Source organism: Spermophilus citellus (genome assembly GCF_964194105.1).
Source record: "Spermophilus citellus genome assembly, chromosome: 6".
NCBI classification, from domain to species: Eukaryota; Metazoa; Chordata; class Mammalia; order Rodentia; family Sciuridae; genus Spermophilus; species Spermophilus citellus.
The window spans coordinates 8,552,311-8,570,661 of NC_138187.1; the positions used below are offsets into that span (position 1 = coordinate 8,552,311).

The 18,351-nt window shown below is 58.3% G+C and overlaps 1 protein-coding gene across 9 annotated transcripts; it reads right to left on the reverse strand.

Moving 5' to 3' along the window:
- Window positions 1-200: 200 nt before the first annotated feature.
- WDR90 (WD repeat domain 90) lies at window positions 201-18,176 on the reverse strand. 9 transcript variants are annotated; one of them, XM_081298317.1, is made up of 41 exons: window positions 17,660-17,722; window positions 17,271-17,362; window positions 16,761-16,937; window positions 16,572-16,680; window positions 16,236-16,406; window positions 15,848-15,962; window positions 15,689-15,756; window positions 15,392-15,492; window positions 15,107-15,322; window positions 14,490-14,558; window positions 13,700-13,810; window positions 13,483-13,628; window positions 13,349-13,406; window positions 12,298-12,416; window positions 12,047-12,208; window positions 11,833-11,963; window positions 11,648-11,764; window positions 10,991-11,226; window positions 10,746-10,885; window positions 10,382-10,512; window positions 9,798-9,928; window positions 9,353-9,514; window positions 9,068-9,196; window positions 8,664-8,779; window positions 8,548-8,588; window positions 7,931-8,344; window positions 7,526-7,623; window positions 6,957-7,059; window positions 6,619-6,740; window positions 6,331-6,490; window positions 6,051-6,241; window positions 5,787-5,955; window positions 5,553-5,664; window positions 5,055-5,226; window positions 2,650-2,772; window positions 2,371-2,545; window positions 2,140-2,270; window positions 1,906-2,049; window positions 1,284-1,403; window positions 1,055-1,139; window positions 201-681 (listed from the first exon to the last, which is right to left on the reverse strand). In XM_081298317.1, exons 1-41 carry the CDS (start codon window positions 17,667-17,669, stop codon window positions 494-496), a joined length of 5,565 nt encoding a protein of 1,854 aa, XP_081154443.1. In that variant the 5' UTR covers window positions 17,670-17,722; the 3' UTR covers window positions 201-493. The 9 variants fall into 9 exon arrangements, 8 of the variants coding, with proteins under 8 accessions (XP_081154443.1, XP_081154445.1, XP_081154446.1 ...); XM_081298319.1 differs by having other exon boundaries at window positions 7,931-8,089; window positions 8,171-8,344; window positions 15,107-15,492; XM_081298320.1 differs by having other exon boundaries at window positions 8,171-8,344; window positions 15,107-15,492; window positions 17,660-18,171.
- Window positions 18,177-18,351: the final 175 nt, after the last annotated feature.

Genomic DNA, 18,351 nt, shown 5'->3' on the forward strand with positions numbered 1-18,351 from the left:
TGCGGTTGCGCCACCACACGGGCGAGCCCGACACGCAGGTGACGTGGGCGCAGGTTTGGAGACCTGAACGGCCCTCCTAGCTGGTAAGTGGAGCGACAGGGCCTTTGACTAGGAATTGGGCGGGCTGGGGGAGATGACTTCAGGACTGGAGTGACCAGCGGAGGTGAAAGATGGGGCAATAATGAAACAACGTAGCACAATGTAATAAATGTGCGTGTTTATTTAAATTCTAAAAGATAGGAACATCAACAACTCCTTAGAGTAAAAGGCAACAGGTCTTTTTGTTTTTAGTGCTGGGGATAGAAACCAGGGCCTCATACATGCTAGACAAGTCTCTGCCACTGAGCTACATCCCATGCCCTATTGTCTGTTCTGGTCACTCGAATTCTAAGGAGCTTGTTGCTGATGACTTAAGAGTCCCAGCCTGTCCAGGCCATCTGGCTCTGCATGCCACGATCCCAACCTGGCTTTTCTGTGGGTGCCCAGCAGGCCATCAGGGACCTAAGACTGCAGTCATTCTGCATCCATGGCCCATGACCTCCCACACCAGGATCTCATTGTGGGCAGCTGTGAAGAGCAGCCTGGCAGATGGGGTGAACCTGCACAGATGCACAGAGTCATCATGGCCGGTGAAGTCCTGGGCTACCCCTGACATGCAGTCTAAGAGCCTCAGTGTGCATTCTGTGGGTAGACAGCAAAGGTGAGGAGGGCTAGGCAGTGCTCAGTGACCCACAACCCTCCCTGGCCATGTCCCCAGCTAGGCATCAGGAAACCTGAGACCAGAGGGGTCAGGGCTGTAATCTCCACATGCTGGGCCCCACTGTGGAGGTCTTGGCAGGGTGAGGCAAGTCCTCCTTGGTGCTACAACTAATCTTCCACTCACACCCAGTGCCTCCCGCTCTGTCTTCTGAGCCTGTGATGCTCTGGGACAGGTGCCCTCACGCTGCTTCAGGAGTAAGCATCCTGAGGCACATGTAAACTGCGTGTCTGGGAGGCAGGTGAGCCTGCCTGGCCCCACCTAAGACAGGCCCAAGTCTGTACCCACCACACTCACCAGCAAAGCCAATGGCTATGAAGCGTGCCCCTGGAGACAGGCTCAGGGACATGGCAAAGAAGGGCAATGACATCTTCTCCACCACCTGTGGGGCAGCCGGTGTGAGGCTAGGGGTCTTGGCCTAGGCAGGGGGCACTCCCGCTTGGGGCCCAACCCAGGCTCCCTTGACCCCATAGCCCTATGGCCCTGGATGCCTGGGCTGCTGGCCCAAACAGGTATATACACACACCTGCTTCTGGCGGAGGCTGTAGAAGACCACCTCTTCATGTGCACCGAGGCCCACGCACACCAGCAGTGCCCCATCCCAAGGGCAGAAGGCAGCAAGGGAGGGTGGAGGGAGGCCTGAGGCCTGAAGAGGGATGCAGCATGCTGTGGTGGAGTGGGCAGGCACTGTTCCCCCAACCCTCCCTTTTTTTTTGGGGGGGGGGACTGGGGATTGAACTCAGGGGCACTCGACCACTCAGCCACACTCCTACCCCTATTTTGTATCTTAGAGACAGGGTCTCACTGAGTTGTTAAGTGCCTAGCCTAGCTTTTTTTTTTTTTTTTTTTTTTTTTTTTTTTGCTGAGACTGGCTTTGAACTCACAATCCTGCCTCAGCCTGGGATTACCAGAATGTGCCACCACACCTGGCCGCCCCCACACACACTTTTTTTGTGGTGCTGGGGATTGAACATGTGCATGTGAGGCAAGCACTCTACCAACTGACCTATGTCCCCAGCCTCCCACACACACTTTTTAATCTTTATTTGTTTTATGTTCTGTTAAGAATCAAACCCAGTGCCTCACACGCGCCAGGTGGGCACTCTACCACTAAGCCACAATCCCAGCCCCACCACTGGGATGCTTACCTCCAAGGTGGCAGGTGCTGGGAAGCTCAACCAGTCCAGGAGGTCGCAGCAATCCCGCAGCCAGTCAGAGGCCCAGACGCTGATCCTTTGGTCCCTGCTAGCAGCCAGCCACAGGTCTGTGCCCTCCACCCCTAGATCTCCATACTGGGGAAGTGAGGGCTGTGGGCACCTCCTGCCCCGTGCACCACCCTCCCGCCCTGCCACAGCCCAGGACCCTCCCACAGCCTGCTCAACCTTTTTACTTGTGCTCTGGATGGTAGAGATGGGGGCACCCTGGTGGTCACTCAACACACGGAAGGTTATCCCTGTGCGGAGGCGGCTCACAGCCACAACCCCATCCTTGTCTCCAGAGAGGATGGTTTGACCTGGGCCAGGTGGGAACATGGATACCGTGTGAGTCAGACCCCAACCTGGAGATCTGATCTAGGCCTGGGCAGGGGAAGCCACTGCTGTCCTGGTCCTCACCATCAGTGGAAAAGGCCAGGGCCATAAGGGCAGCCCGGTGGGGTTGCATCTTGAGCTCCATTGAGGTACGGGCAATGCTGAATACGCGCAGTGTGCCATCGCTGTAGCCGGCCACCACCTGCTGCTGCTCTGGATGTCCACAGGATGGGGGGCTCCATGCAAGACAGAGGCAGCTCTGGACATCCATATAGGGGAGATCAGCACTACCCCACGGACAAGGCCAAAGTCAGAGGGAGGGCTCAGCAGGCAGGATGCATGGTGGCCTGGGCCCTGACATACCTGGTTCAGCACCTGGAACTGAATCACCAGCTCCATGCTGGCCAAGGACCACACCCGTACACTGCCGTCCTCACCCCCTGTGGCACAGTGAGACTCGTCTGGACTGAAGACCACCTCGTTCACCTGTAGAACCCGGGCAGCTGGGTCTGGGCCTTTCTTTTCTTTTTTTGGTACTGGGGATTAAACCCAGGGGCACCTAATTATCGAACAACATGCCCAGCCAGCCCCCTCCCCCACTTTTTTAAATGTAACTTTTTTTCTATAGCTTTATTTATCTATTTATTTATTTATTTGGGTACAGGGGATTGAACTCAGGGGCACTCGACCATTGAGCCACATCCCCAGCCCTATTTTGTATTTTATTTAGAGATAGGGTCTCACACAGTTGCTTACTGCATCACTATTGCTGAGGCTGGCTTTGAACTCATGATCCTCCTGCCTCAGCCTCCAGAGCCCATGGCATTACAGGCGTGTGCCACTGCGCCCAGCTACCTTATTCATTTATTCTTATGTGGTGCTGAGGATTAAACCCAGGGCCTCACATGTGCTAGGCAAACGCTCTAATCACCGAGCCACAACTCCAGCCCTTATTTTTTATATTAGTGACCCTATCTCACTAAGTTGCTTAGGGCCTCATTAAGTTGCTGAGGCTGACCTTGATGAAGTTTTTAAATTCTTTTTTAGATGTTGATGCTGAGGCTGACCTTGAATTTCTGATACTTTTGCCTCAGCCTCCCAGGTGGCTGAGATAACAGGCCTGGCCACTGTGCCTGGGCTGGGGCTGGGCCTTTCTGATCTAAGCTTCCAGGGTCAAGGCAAGAATTCCCTTCTGCTGCCCAAGTCTGCCTGGTCCACTACACCCACATGGGTGGACCCCACATGCTCCTGGGACTTGGAATTCCACAGAAAACCCTGGCAGCATCTGAGACACAGTGATGTGACTTGTCTCCAGAGGGATGCAGATTGCAGACGAGCCCAGCAGACACCCCTGCTGTTGTGGTGGTCATGACAGTGGTGGCCTGCAGTGCTCAGCACACGTCAAGGCAGATAGCAGATGTGTCAGCATGCAGCTGCCAGTTGGCAATTGAGATTTTGGAGAAAGGGTACAGATGCCACACTATAATGTGGCACAACCAAACAGCCTGGAGCTGAACCTGTTTCGGGTACCCGTGTGAATTCTTGATACGTCTCACCCAAGAGGACTCAGGGTGCAATAGCTCAAGAGGCAGAGGGCTGGTCTAGCACGCATTAGACCCCAGCTCAGTTCAGAAGAGCAAGAGTGGGCCCAGAATGTGGCCTCTGAGCCCTGCAGTTCCACACCACCTGAGTGCCACCAGTGACAACCAGCTCAGCTCAAGGACTCAGGACACACATAGTATGCCAATACACTGGAAGTACTTGGCCATAAAGTGGGAGCACTAACAATAGCGACAGCTGGGATGCACCTGAGGACGGGTGCTCAAGGAGGGAGGCTGGACACAGTCCACTCATAGGAACTGTCCAGAAAGAGCACATCCATGTGGATAGAAAGCCAACTTGTGGCTGCCGGGGCAGAGAGGAGGGGAAATGGGGACACTGACAGGTATGAGGTGTCCTTTTGGGGTGATAAGAATGCTCTGACATTGAGTGTGTAATGATTAATAACTCGATGGAAGATGCTAGAACCACTGACTTTAATAGGATGATGGCTGGGTATGGGGTGCACACCTGTCCTAGTAACCTGGGAAGCTGAGGCAGGAGGATCCCAAGTTCAAGGCCAGACTCAGCAACTTAGCAAGACCCTGTCTCAAAATAAAAAATAAAAAGGGCTAGCAATGTGGCTCAGTGGCAGAGTGTCCCTGGGTTCGATCCCTGGAACAAAAAAAAAAAAAAAATCAACTCAACCTCAAGCTGGCTGGGCACAATGGCACACTCCTCTAAAAGCAGATCCAACCAGACCCTGACCAGACCCTGACCCTCTAGAGACCCAACCAGAATAGACAACAACCCAGCCAGAACTGACCCAACTCCAAGTAGACCTGACTCAGATCTGACCAAACCCGGACCAGACTCAAGCTGACCCAGCCAGAACCAAACCTGACCAGACCTGCCTGGCCTCCTACCAACCCCAGACTGCACTGGATGGTGTTTGCACAGCCAGTGTGGGAGGTGCTGGGGCAGATGGCACAGGCCTTCAATAAGTGAGTTTAAGAAGAAAGGAAGGAAGGAAAGGTCTAGAAGCCTGCAGAGCACCTCAGGCCCCTACCTCACATAGGCACCACAGATTCTGGCCATCCTGAGGCTCCCTATTGGTCACTAGTGAGACATGAAACCTCAGGGGGCAGCCAGACAGGCTTGCTTCCCTGCACAACCTGCCCTACCGAGGTTGGAGACCTCTGAACATCTCAAGCCACCCAGTGGCTCACCTTGCTCCTGTGGCCGCTGACGAGGCGGGTACTACTTCCCTCAGCCCAGCTGACATACCACAGTGTGCCAGCCGTGGTGCCCACGATGCCCATGTCCATGCTGCTGTCGAAGCTGGCACTCACCACAGCCCCATCCAGGGTCAGCTCGCGTTCCATGAACACAGAGCTGGACCTAAGAGCACAGGGACAAGGGGCAGCTGGTTTCAAGGCAGGAGATGGCAGCCAGCTCAGCTTGCCAGGCGAAAGCTGACAGCCATCATGTCTGAGGCCCAGCAGTGCTCCTGGGTGGAGATAGCAGCATGGAGCCTAGGGCTGTGGCCTCTGGGGCTCAGGCCATGCGCAGACAGACCCCTAGGTGACAGCTCTGCAGGCAGCCTTGCCTAGGAGTAGCAACGTGTGCAGGAGTGCTAGTGATGATCTTCAGGGCTACTGAGGACACCAAAGGACCTGCAGCCAGAACCCATGGGTACCGTGTGCAGCAGAGGCCCCCCAGCTCACCTGGCACCAGAGCCCTTGCATCTCAGCTCTGGCACGGCCCCCACGGACCACAGGCGCAGCCGTTTAGTGTTGCTACCACTGACCAGCCTCGAACCCAAGCACAGCAGCACCCCTAGGAGGCAGGGGTGGTTGCAAGCTGCCTTCCGCAGGCCCCGAGACTGGAAACCAGGTTCCCCATCCCAGGGCTAGGTCTGAGCCCTTAGCCATCCAGGGGTCCTCCCATTGGGCACCTACCAATCTCGCCATCATCTGCCTCCCAGGCCAGGAAGCAGCGGCCAACACATGTGTCCCAGACACAGACCTGGCCAGAACTGGAGCCACAGTACAGCAGGGGAGCAGCCCCATAGCAGAGTGCGGTAAGCTCCACTGCCCCCACCTCCTCAGGGACTGGCTCTCTGTGCATCTGGCAGGGCACAAGGGTGACTGTAAGTTAGGGATGTCCAGACTCCATCCCTGAAAACTTCTTGGGAACCTAAGCACCCGAGCAGGGCCTGGCACCTGGAGGTTCACGTCTGCTCCACGCTGCTGCAGGAACCAGAAGGCAACAGAACCTGTGCCCACGCAGGTAAGCTCACTGGCATCCCAGGGGTTAAAGGCCACACCATGCATGGACTCCAGGAGGCAGGCAGAGGACACGAGCTCATAGGTGGCTGTGCTCCACAAGGCCAGTGTGCAGTCACCATAGTCCCCTGGGGATGTGTGGGCAGCCATGTTGTGAACTCAGCCAGCCTCCCCGGGGTCCCAGGAAGCTCTGCTTCTGCCTACCCTACTCACTAACCCAGTGACACAAGAAGTTTGTCATCTGGTGAGAAGGCCAGTGCCTGCACGGCAGTGTTGTGGTGAGAAATGAGCTGCTGGCAGAGGCCCCCAGGCACATCCCAGATGCGAATCTGGCAGCAGGCGGCTGTACTGCTGCAGCAAGATGCAGAAGCCAGGACCTGGTAGGTGAGAGGTGGGCGGTCAGTGGAGAGCATGCAGCAGCTGGCCTGCCCTATCTCTGGCAGAAGGGAGGCTGGGACAGGGTCCTTCCCACTGACTGGGCAACAGCCAGGCCCTGGGCAGGCACCTGGGAGTTGTGGCTGAGGGCCAGTGTGGAGATCTCCTCAGGGTGGCCAAGCCAGTGCTTCTGGGCACCAGAGTGCAGGTCCTCCACCACCACCAGGCGGCCACAGGTATAGGCAAAGAACCCTGCAGCAGGGAGAATGCCAGCCAGGGCCCCTGGGGTGCCTTTTCCCTGTCAGTGCCAGCAGCTATGCAGGCTCACATCGACAGGTCCTGGAGCACCAGACCGCCCCCCCCCCCAGAGCTCCCAGCTGACAACCAGCACTCATTTGTTGAGAGACCTGGCTTGGGATGGAGTTGGGTCCTGCCCTGCTGCTCCTCTGCCTGCACCCCTGGGCCTACCTGTGTCCGGCTTCCAGACCATGTTGGCCCGCCCGTTCCCATTGTAGCCCACCACGGTTCTCAGGCGCAGTTGCTTGGCACCCTCGGGAGGGAAGGAGGTGCTCTGAAGGGAAGCAGACCCTGATGCTGGTGCTCAGCAGTCACCTGGACCCCTGACCCAAACGTGGGAGCTGCTCTGGGGGACATCCCGGCCAGCTAAAATTGGGAGGTGGGGACAGGTGGGGACCCCAGAAGCTCTGGGTGCCTAGAGCATGGGGAGGTTGGAGAGGGGCAGTGGTTGATAAGCGGCAGAGGGTGGGTAAGCAGGCCGCCACCAGGTCCATGCTTGTGGCAGAGAGATGAAAGGAGTGTGAGCACAGGAAAGAAGAGTGTCCCTCTAGGAACAGGCCCTGGAAGTCCTGGGAAGGAGGGCTCCCAGAAGCCACCTTTTTTTTTTTTAAACATGTTTATTATATTTATTTATATGTGGTGCTGAGGATCAAACCCAGGGACCTCACACATGCTAGTCAAGTGATCTACCACAACCCCAGCCCCAGAAGCCACCTGTCTGCAGACAGGGCACAACCAACCTCGGCCAGTGTAGAGGCCTTATAGCGAGCCGTGAAGTGCTTGTAGGAATCTGGGCGGGCTAGAGGCTGAGCCCTCGCTTCCTGGATGCTCCGGGTACCTGGCAGGGAGAAGAAAGAGGCCACAGGATGTTGTGCTTCCTCAAACCCTTCAGAGACTCCTCCCCTCACACAAAGTCCCATACACTGCTGGGCAGTGAGAGCTGTGTCCCACCCAGCCCCATGAACATCCCAGCCTGGCCCTGGCTCTGCAGGTTACCGCATCTTTCGGGGGAAACACCCCAAAGGTCAGGGCAGTCAGAGCCACCTAGGCCCCTTAAGGCCTCAAGACACTTGCACACTTGCGCCTGAGACTTGGTACCCTGTCACCAAGGGTCCCCACCCACCCAGCTGCTCTGAACTGCTTACTGGACCAGCTGTGGCAAAGGGGAGATATGAAGAGTCCTTGGGATCTCCTCACAGACCCCCAGGCCGCACTGCCAGCCCCACCAGTCTCCCTCTCCACAAGCACGGGTGGGCCCTGGCTCTCCTTGCAGAGCTCTTCCTCATTCGACATGCAGAACGTACCTGGAGGCAGCAAAAGGAAGAGGAACCCACACCACCTACCCATCTGCACCCCCCTGGGGCCCCAGGACCCCTGCTTCTCACCATCATTGCCCTCAGGGGGCATGGCACACATGTCCAGCCTCGGTGGGGGTCCCTGAGATGGCACAGGCACCTGCTGCCGGGGGAGCCCGTCGGCCCCACATGCTGCACCCTCCAGCTGCCCGGGGAGCCTGTCGGCCCCACATGCTAGACCCTCCAGCTGCCCGGGACCTGGGCCTGGGGATGCAAGGAGCATGTGGTGTTCAGAGCTGGGCACAGCAGGGTCTGCCAGGGGAGGCAAGCCTCTGGTGGTGACAGGTACATGGATATGGGAGAAGAACAGGTGCCACTCTGCCCAGTCTGCGGAAGGCCCCGCCCAAGCAATACCATGGTGCCACAGGCATCCCCACACTGCCCTCCTGCAGAGCCAGACCACTCACCAACCTCATGGGCTAGGGGCACTCTGGGCATGCTTCGGCCACTGGAGGCAATGAGAGAGGGTGTCAGGGGGGCCAGCGGGAGGCCCAGCTGGATATGGTCAAGGGCAGACACTTGCCTGTCAGGGGTGGCCAGGACATCCCAGAGAAAGATGGCGTCCCCCACGCTGAGTACATGCTGCTGGTCTGGGGTGAAGGCCACAGCCTGCACTGGCTCTGAGTGGCCAATGTACACCTGGGGGCAGTGGGTGTCACATACAGGGACCCTGACTATGGCCAGAGAATGACTGTGCTCCCAGTATCTCAACCTGGCAGTGAGCCCCAGACCTGCAGGGCCAGAGACTGACAGTCAATCGTGTGACATTAGGCCTTGACAGGCAAAATGAAGGTCACCTTCCCTCCCATCCCCTACCCGTCTTATCCCTAGAGAACACTGCACCACCCCTCCTAGGCCCACAGGGGTCTCCCCAACCCCCGTGGAGGCTCCCAACAGCAAGGGCCTTCTGCTTGCCATAGCACCCACCTGGCAGCTGGAGTCAGCCTGTGTCCAGTAATTCCACACCCTGATGGCCCGGCTGGTGGCTGTCAGCAGGAAGTGGGCATCTTCACTGAGGGCCAGGGAGGAACAGGCTATGGGACGGACACTGGGCAGCTGCAATAGAGAATTCTTGGAAAACACCCCCTCATGGTGGGGCGGCAGGCAGGCTGAAGCTTCCCCTTCTCAGAGTGCATCTGTGGCCCCCCGCCTGGCTACAGGGGCTGTGGGAACAAAGGGAAGCGAAGGCCAGGCCACAGCCCCAGGGCTTACCTCCCGGATGGTGCGTCCTGACAAGGCATCAAGAACCACAACCTTGTCAGATGAGATGGACACCAGGAGGTGGCCCAGGGCTACAGGCCCAAAGCAGATGGCCACAGCCCAGTCCAGGTGGTTGCTGGCCAGATCCAGGGTGCTGACATCAACCCGCAGCAGCTGGGGGTAAGAGTGGCTGTTGGTCTCAAATGAGCCAGGGAGGGAGGCAGCTGGAGGCACAGACCTGGGTACCCAGCACCATCCCCAGACAGGAGCCCCGCCTTACCAGGACACAGGGCTGGCTTAGTAGTCCACTTGGCTCAGCGACATCTCTGCCCACAAGTGTAAGGGAAGCTACGGCTCGCTCCCAATGACCTTGGCCTCCTGCCTCCCCCATGAACCCCTTTGTACTCCACACCCAGCCAAGGAGAGCCCCTGGGCCCACAACATCCTGCAGACTCACCTCATTCAGGGAGGCTGAGTCCATGACTGTCACTGTGTACTTAGAGGGGCCCACGAAGGCCAGCAGGCGGCTGTCCCCACTGACTGCCAGGGTGTTGGGGCCTGGGTGGGCATCCTGGCACACTGCGTTCACTGTGGTGGCACAGGGCAGTACGTGGGGAAGCACCTTGGGCAAATGGGCCTGAGGAGGTCCACCCAATCCTGACCCACAGGACACCAGCCAGGGAGAGCAGCATGTTCCACAGAAGCCTTGGCCTTGGGCAGAAGAGCACCCAGAGGCCAGCACACCCCAGGAGGGCTGGGGGCCAGGAGTGACCAAACAAGAGCTCTGAAAGCCAGAGTCCCAGGTCCACAGGGAGGCAGATGCCTCCATTAGTGCTGGACCCCACCTGCAGCCCCAGGTGATCAGCTGTCTATTGCCTGGGGCAGGACAGACGCAGACCCTTCGGGTGAGCTTTGAACCTAGCCCTTGGTAGGGGTCTAGATGAAAGGTTCTGGGAGGCAGCCATGCAGGGCCTGTGGGCCCTGAGTGTCTGGGTGCTGGCCTCCTAGGAGGACCTGCCCGAATGGCGCTAGGAGCCTCACCTGCTACACAGAGGATGGGGCACTGGGAGACAGCACAGCTGTACTGGGCCAGGGAGCCCTGGGAACAGGAGCTGAACAGGAAGTTGCCATCGGGGGTGACAACCAGGCCAGTGATGGTTCCATGGTGACACCTGTACCACATGAGAACAGCCATTGGTCTCAATCCTGGGAACCCAGCTAGGATACAGGAGCCCAAAGAGCCACAGAGGGCAGAGCTCTGGGTACCACTGGCCTTCCTGAAGAAGGCCCTCCTCCATCTGGCCAAACCCCCACCCAAGGGATCCCACAGGCCACCCCAGCTTCCACTGTGGGGTCCCTGTGGGGTCTAAGCCTCTCAAGGACTGGCAGCTGGCCAGGCACTCACGTGTGTTCTGCCAGGACCCCAGCCGTCTCCAGACTGAAGGAGCGCACAGCCCCACTGCTGAAGCCACAGAAGACGGCTGGGCTCTTGGGGTGGAGGGCAACAGCACTGGGGGCCTCATCAGAGGACGTGCAGTCATACAGCTGGAAGGCAGAGGCCACTGTGAGGGCCCAGACACTACTGGAGGACTAAAGGCCTTGTGGGCATCCATCCCCTCCCTGCCTAGCCTGCCTTTGGCCGCTTCCCACCTGCTGTAGGGTGGCCAGGTCCCAGATGCGGACAGTGTGGTCCAAGGACACAGTAGCCAGCTGTCCACGGCTCCGCTCTGTGGAGATTGCCAGCACGGGGGCCATGTGAGAGCGTGCCAGCACAGTGTACTCCTGGGATGGGATGTCCAGGAAGCCCAGGTGGCCTGAGGAGGTGGTGGACAGCACACGCAGGCCATCGGGGCTGAAGCAGACGGAGCTGACAGGGCCTTCCTGCTCTGTGGGTAAGGCAGGATCAGCAATTGCCAGGCCCACTGGTACCAGAGCAGGCCTAGGCAGATGTGCCACTGTGCTGCCTGGCACAGAGGTGCCAGAACAGATAATCTGCTCCCCATAGGCCAAGAGGAACAGCTTCCTTAAGACCACCACTCCTGGACCAGATGGGGCCAGGGCTTTGAGGGTACTTTCCCCCTCATCCCTGCCCTGTGCCCTTCTGCAGAGCTGGCCTGCAGGCGTCAGTGGACCCCATGGCTCAAGACACAGCCCCTGGTCCCTTAACTCCCTGTCTAGCCCAGAGACAGCACTGCCAAAGTGAGAGCCAGAGGACCTGCCCTCACCCACAGGACTCCAGTGCCCCACAACCCCACACAGGCCAGGGTCTCATTGAGCAGGTACAGCCAACACACACATGCAGCCCACCTGCCTCCAGGAGCAGTGATGAGAAGTCCAGGGGCCAGAGTCGCAGACAGCCATCCTCAGAACCCACAGCGCAGACAGTTGGGGAGATGCTGAGGCTGCTGATGGCAATGCCCAGGCCTGCAGAGTATGGGCATTAGCACCTCTGTTGGCCTGAAGCCACTTCCACCAGAGCTGTGTCCACCTACCTGAGCTGAAAGTCGACTTCTGGGGGAGGGAGCTGCCAGGGGTCCGTGAGGGCAGCAGGCGGCGAATGCACCTCACAGCCATGCGCTGGTGGTCAATCTCCAAGATGTGGCCATTACGGCTGCACACATAGCTGCCCCGGGAAGTGACAGGTGAGGGAGGTCTGGGGGCACAGGGAAGGCTGGGTCATGGGTAGTGGGGAAGGGCAGGGCTCACAGTGTGTAGTCCAAAGGTGCTCGGTGGCCATCCTGGGCCTGCACGAAGGCAAGGTCAGTGAGCTCCAGTGTACAGTACTCTCCCAGGTCCACGGAACAAGAGCGTAGTGTCCCACCATGCAGCCGCCACAGCCGTAGGCTGCCTCGCCCACAGGAGGCCATCCTGTAAGAAGCAAGGAGTAGTGAGCACCACCCAGGGAGCAGAGGGGCTGAGGCCAGGACTCTGCTCCAGTGCCAAGGACTGACCATTACCTGGTTCCATCAAAAAAGGCAACCCGGAAGGCCTGGATGTCAAGGTCAGTGTGCACCTTGGCGAGAACCACTACCTGGCCACCACGGCCCACCTGGCCGGTGCTCCAAGCCACCACCACCTGCAAGGAGCCCATGCTGAGCCCTGGGGCAACCTCCAGGGCCCCCTCTACTCCTTGAGGCCCAGCTGAGTCCACAAGTCAGCAGCTTTTCTCTTGTGCAGAAACCAGCCTGTGAGCACTTGGGTGGGGGATCAGGCCCCTACACAGATGCTCCCCAAGATGTAGCCAACTCTGGGACTTCTACAAGACAAGCCTGAGCTGGTATCACAGCCGTGTCTGAAGAGACAATAGAATGTGACCCAGAATTGAGTAAATGAAAAGCAAGAGGCAGCTGGGTGCAGTGGTTGCTCCTTTAATTCCATGGACTCACTAGGAAGCCTGAAGCAGGAGGATGACAAGTTTGAGGCCAGCCTCAGTAACTTGGCAAGACCTTGCTCAAAATAAAAATAAAAAGGGCTGAGATATGGCTTAGTGGTAGAGTACCTGGTTCAATCCCTGGCACCAAAAGAAGAAAAGAAAAAGCAAAGTCTTGCCACGCAGGAGGCAAAGGAGCATGGTTTCCTAAGTTGCTTGGCTATTCTTTTTTTTTTTTAGTTTTGGTCCTTTACTTTTTTATTTCATTTCTAGTTGTCAACAAACCTTTATTTTTATTCATTTATATGCGGTGCTGAGAATTGAACCCAGTGCCTCACACATGCTAAGCAAGCATTCTATCACTGAGCCACAACCCAAGCTCCACAGCTTGGCTTTTTTTTTTTGAGACAGGATCTCAATATGTTGCCCTGACTGGCATCAAACAATCCTCAAACCTCAGCCTCCTGAATAGCTGGGAGTGTAGGTGCCATTGCACCTGGCTTGACTTTTTTAAAAAAGAATGAGTGTTACTTTGATAAGTAGAAGTAAGTGGAAACGGATCTTTAGGAAGCACAGACTGGCTACAGCTCCTGTGTACTTGATGGGGCTGCCCCATCACCCTGTGCCAGGCTCAGTACCGTCCTGCCATGGCCATCCTTGCCAACGCCATAGAGAAGAGCTCCGCTGCCAGAAAAGCTGTGGAAGTAAAACAGGGGTCAGCACCACCTGGGCAATCCCCCACCCAGCCCCAGTGTGGAAGCCTGGTTCCCACCTGAGGGAGTAGATGGTATGCATTGGGCTCTGGAACAGGGACAGGCATCCCCCAGTCTGGAAGTCCCAGAGCCGCACCACGCTGGGGGGCTGTGCCTGGGCTGAGGCCAGCAGTGCACTGCTCCCATCCAGGGCCAGGGCAGAGACCTGGGGAGGCACAGGGTAGAAGGAGGATGTGCAGCTGCAAGAGCAGGCCCACAGGCCCAGGCAGCACCCACCTTGTCTGTGTGGCCCAGGAAGAAGCGCTGCTCCCCAGTGTCAATGTGCAGGACAACAATGACGGCATGGCAGGGGTAAACAACAGACGTCCCATCCTTGGTCCACAGGGCCTAACACACAAGGACCAAGGACCACAGTCACCAGCAGCATCCAAGGCCCCTCCTCACTGCCTGGAGGCCAGCTTCATCTACCACCCAAGTCCAAGGAGGAGCTGGAAGGCCTGATACACAGGTATGCACAGCACAGAATACACCTTCCTCCATCACAAGCACAATCCATGACTTCATACATACAGAAAGGATGGCTAAAACATGCACGGCCTCTAGTACCTGCCTGCAGTACAAGAGCCTGAGTCCAGGGGAGCTCAACAAGGGCCAAGGGCTGCCATGGGCAGGTGGTGAGCACTGCCTCCCCCAACTGGGGCTCTTCTCTGGTAGGCCCCCCTCACCTGTCAGAGCTCCACACAGCTGGTTGAGATCAGGGTGGGCCACCCTCATGGAGCAATAAAGGTGCAAACCAGGGCTCTTGGTCTTTGGAAGCACTTTAACCCAGCCATGGCTATCAGGCTTTGCAGAACAAACAGGGAACACCTAGGACCTGGAAACCCACGTGCACCCAGGATGTTCTAAGCATGGGTGGGCATGGCAGTGTTGGATATCTGGGGACCAGAGGGAAGCCCACAGAGCCTGCAGGGTAAAAGGACCTTGATGACCAAGGGGGCTGGGAATCTCTCCCCAGTGCTCAACTGTCCAACAAGAGGTTCCCTGGAAGCAGCCACAGGATCCTCACCCATTTGGTGCTGTGACCCCCAAAGCCAATGACACCCTTGAGCCTCAGAATTGGGTCTGGGAGAAAATGCTGAAACAGATAAATATGTAGTGAGATCCCAGGAGACACGCCCCACACAAGGCCTGACCCTCTAATGCTGGGGCTGTCTCCTGCCACTCAAGAAAAGGCCATCTGAGGTTGGGGTGCAGCTCCGTGGTAGGGCACTTGCCTAGGCATTTGCAAGGCCCTGGGTTACATCCTCGGCACCACCAAAAGGAATAAGAAAAAGCCACTTGAGTCCCAGGTGGCTCCTACTGGCAGCTTCCCTCAGACTGGAAGCCAGGACCCTGGCTGCCATGCCAGACCCAAGAGCTCTGGGTCCTGCTTTCCCAAGCTGCCTGGACTGGGGTGTTACTTAAGACAAGTCCTTCCTTACTCTTTGTGAAAGACTGCTCACTGGACATGCACATAGGGGTCATGCCCAAAGCTGTCTCCTGCCACCTCTGCATCCTGCCAGGAGCCTGCATGAGCAGGGACACTGAAGGCAGGCCTGCCTGATGTAGCCATGGTGAGCCCAGGTTGGGCAGCTCCTTACCCATACCCCACCCATACCTTCCTTGCTCTGGATGGGCACTCACCTTGCAGGAGCCAGCATCAAGAGCCACAGGCATCTCAGTCGACTTGTGGGCAAGCACATGGCCATTACTGACCACTGTGTGCATGTCAGCAGCCTCTGCCCAGGCTGTGGGATCTTGGGTACTGGTGTTAAGGCCACTGACCCTGGGCACCTCTGAGTGCTCACAGGACAGGCTGGCTTCTGGAAGGAGACTGGGTGCTGAGGGAAACTGGGGAGGCTGTGGGGAACCAGAGCACATTGGTACCTTGGCGCTGCTGTCCCCTAGCCCTCTTCTGGGGGCACTCACGGCTGTGGGGCTAGGCATCTGGACCAGTGGGGATACATTCTGCATGGGCTCTCCAAAGACCACTGGGGGAGGAGGAAGCTGTGGTGCTGGCCCCAAGAAGACTGCAGCAGATAAAGAACCCTAGTGATTTTCTGAGCAGAATGACAAGATGTCTGCTGAGAGGGCTGGCAAGGGCAGGGTAACAACTGGCCCTGCTTGTCCACCCTGCAGAAGCCACACCACAGCAGCTGCTCGCCATCCCACTCCAGACCCTGGCATCCCCTCTTCCAGTGCCAAAGTTTGAGGCCCCCAGCCCACCTGCTGCAACAGGGGAATCACTCTTCTGGACCAGCTGGGAAGGCACTTTTGGGTTGTCCCTGGGAAACCTTGGTGGGCAGGTGGAGAGAGGGTCAGCCCTGCAGGCCAAGGGGCCACTTGCCCGTGCCCAAGGCTTCCTCAGGAGGGCAGACTGCTCACCGGACATGCACGTAGCGGTCATGCCAGCTCTCCCCCTTCGGCACTGGGAAAGCCATTTCTCGAGGCACAGGGGTGACTGGCAGCTTTGCCCTCCGAGCCTCAGCCACACTGACAGCTGCAAGGAGCAGGGCTGCTGCAATCGAGGCAGGCTGGTCCAGCTACCTCTTCTAGCCCCAGGCACGGGTGCTTTGTCTGGCCACTGACCCAGCCACTACCCACACCCTAGGCTGCATTTAGAAATCGGGGGCTCTGGCCTCCAGCTGCATCAATTCAGAGCTCAAAGATGGCATGGTACCCTGGTAGAAAACCTGGGGCTACAGGTAGGGATGGACACACAGAGGGAGGAGAGCTGACACAGATTGGGTGGGGTGTGGGGCCTGGCCCTCACTGGGGTCGAAGCACAGGTCGCTGGTGTAGAGGTTCCTGACCAGCAGGTTGGCACACAACCTGACACTCTTGAGGTGGCCGTAGCGCCGGCTCAGGTAGACTGACAAGATGTCACACAGGTCGAGCTGTAGGCAGGTCCATCGGGCACAAGGGGGGGCCACACCTGCTAGGTCTGCAGGATATATATCCAAGGTCAGCGCCTACCCTAGTGCAGCCCCCACTTCCACAGTGATGATCCTGTACCCACCCCAGACCACCACAGCAGCCTGACTGGACCTCCACCACCCAGCTGTGAGGCTGCCCTTACTAGATAATTCACACTCCATCTTGGTATCACCTTTCCTGGATGTCCTAGCCTCAAAGACAAAAGGGAACTGCAGCCAAGTGGCAGAGGACCTGAACTCCTTGAAGAGACTGGAGAATGACACACGGATGACCTGGCCATCCTGCTGGGGCACAGCAAGGGTGTGAGGAGGGGATGACAGGCTATGGTGCCCACAGGCAGCTCCCATCCCAAGCCCCACACCTCGGTGGACAGGTCCAGATGGATGGCAAAGTGCTTGGTGGGCAGAGGCCGGAAGAGCACATACAGGTATCTCCCAGTTAGCCCCAGGGACTGGGTGCTGGTTTTGGGAAGCAGGATGTAATTGCTGGCAGAGACAGAGCCCTGGATGCGATACACGGTACTCTTAAGGGCCTTGTCCTGGACAAAGAAGGGAGCAGCGTCCAAAGGGATCCAGGGCTGGGCGCGGTGGCGCTCGCCTGTAATCCCAGTGGCTCAGGAGGCTGAGACGGGAGGATCCTAAGTTCAAAGCCAGCCTCAGCAACAGCAAAGTGCTAAGCAACTCAGTGAGACCCTGTCTTTAAATAAAATACAAAATCAGGCTGGGGATGTGGCTCAGTGGTCGAGTGCCCCCGAGTTCAATCCCCAGTATCCGCCGACCCCCCCCCAAAAAAAAAATAAAGGGACCCAGGAAGCACCCAAGAGAAGCGTCCACAACTAGGTTTCCCAGCAGGAGGAAGGCCCCGCCAGTACCGTCACCACAGACACATCGCCCTCCTTGCTGGACCGCTTCCACTCGTCCACCCTGAAGTATCTGAAGATGTTGAGGAACGGGTGCTGCCACGCTGGGGGAGAGCAAGGCGGCTGAGGGCCTGGAGGGTATAGGGCCAGGGGGACCCTCCGCCTTCCTCAGCGCAACCACGCGTGCACGGATGGGCTTCCGCACAGCAAGGCCGAGGCTCCCTCGGACAGGCTCCGAGTGGTGGGCGCGGGGCCAGGTCAGCGGCCGGGCCGGCAGGGCCCCTCGCGGCTCCCGCAGCCCCAGGTACCCCTAGCCCACTGGCCCTGGAGCCTTCCAGACCGGGACCCCAGCCCCCGAACCCGGGTTCCAGGACCCCGGAACGCCCGCCGCGCGCAGCTACCTCTGGCCATTGCCGGGCAGCTCGCGCTTCCCGCTTCAGCCGGCGCCCTCCCCACGCAGGGCACGCAGCGCGGCACCTAGCAACGGCCGCCTGGTAACGGCGCGTCACTTCCGCCTCCATGGCGGCGCCCAGGACCCACGAGATCGCGGGACCCGGCCCCACTGGAGACCAGAGCCTGCGCCCCGCAGTCGCTCCCTAGGGCTGCGAAGGGCCTTCCCGCGAGGTTCTCCTTGGGCGCCATGCACAGGCCGCTCCTGCAGACCCTCCTGTGTGGCGGGACTGAGACGCACCCCACTACGAGTGGGGCTGCACGGGGCAGGGCCGGGAGTGGGAGGGAGGCTGAGCCTCACCTGGGCTCTGTAACCCTCTGGAGGGACCCGGACAGCACCCGCGGTACTCCGGGTCTTCTTGCCTCAAGACGGGCAAGGTCACCCTTGACCCATCAGAAAGGCAGTGCTAGTGTCAGTGCCCACGGGGGCCCACAGACTCAGGTTCCCAAACAACCATGTTTGTCCCCACAGGCTCACTACCCACCCCCAGACCTGCAGGACATCTTTACCCAGTCCTTTTAAGTCAGGCCTGGTGGCCTCAGAGAGTGGGAATTGGCATCCCAAGACCTAACCCCAATCTTGGGTGGCTAGATTCCCATTTCAGGGCCAGTTCTTTAGCCTCTCTAGGCCCTGTTGCTTTGG

What these genes read in the sequence shown, in the direction of transcription:
- WDR90 (XM_081298316.1), bottom strand. An exon ending in TTGATGCTGGCTCCTGCAAG is followed by an intron (nt 14,559 to 15,106) that starts GTGAGTGCCCAT and finishes TATCTGTTTCAG; the next exon opens with CATTTTCTCCCAGACCCAAT. An exon ending in GGGGTCCTGGCAGAACACAC is followed by an intron (nt 10,513 to 10,745) that starts GTGAGTGCCTGG and finishes CATGTGGTACAG; the next exon opens with GTGTCACCATGGAACCATCA.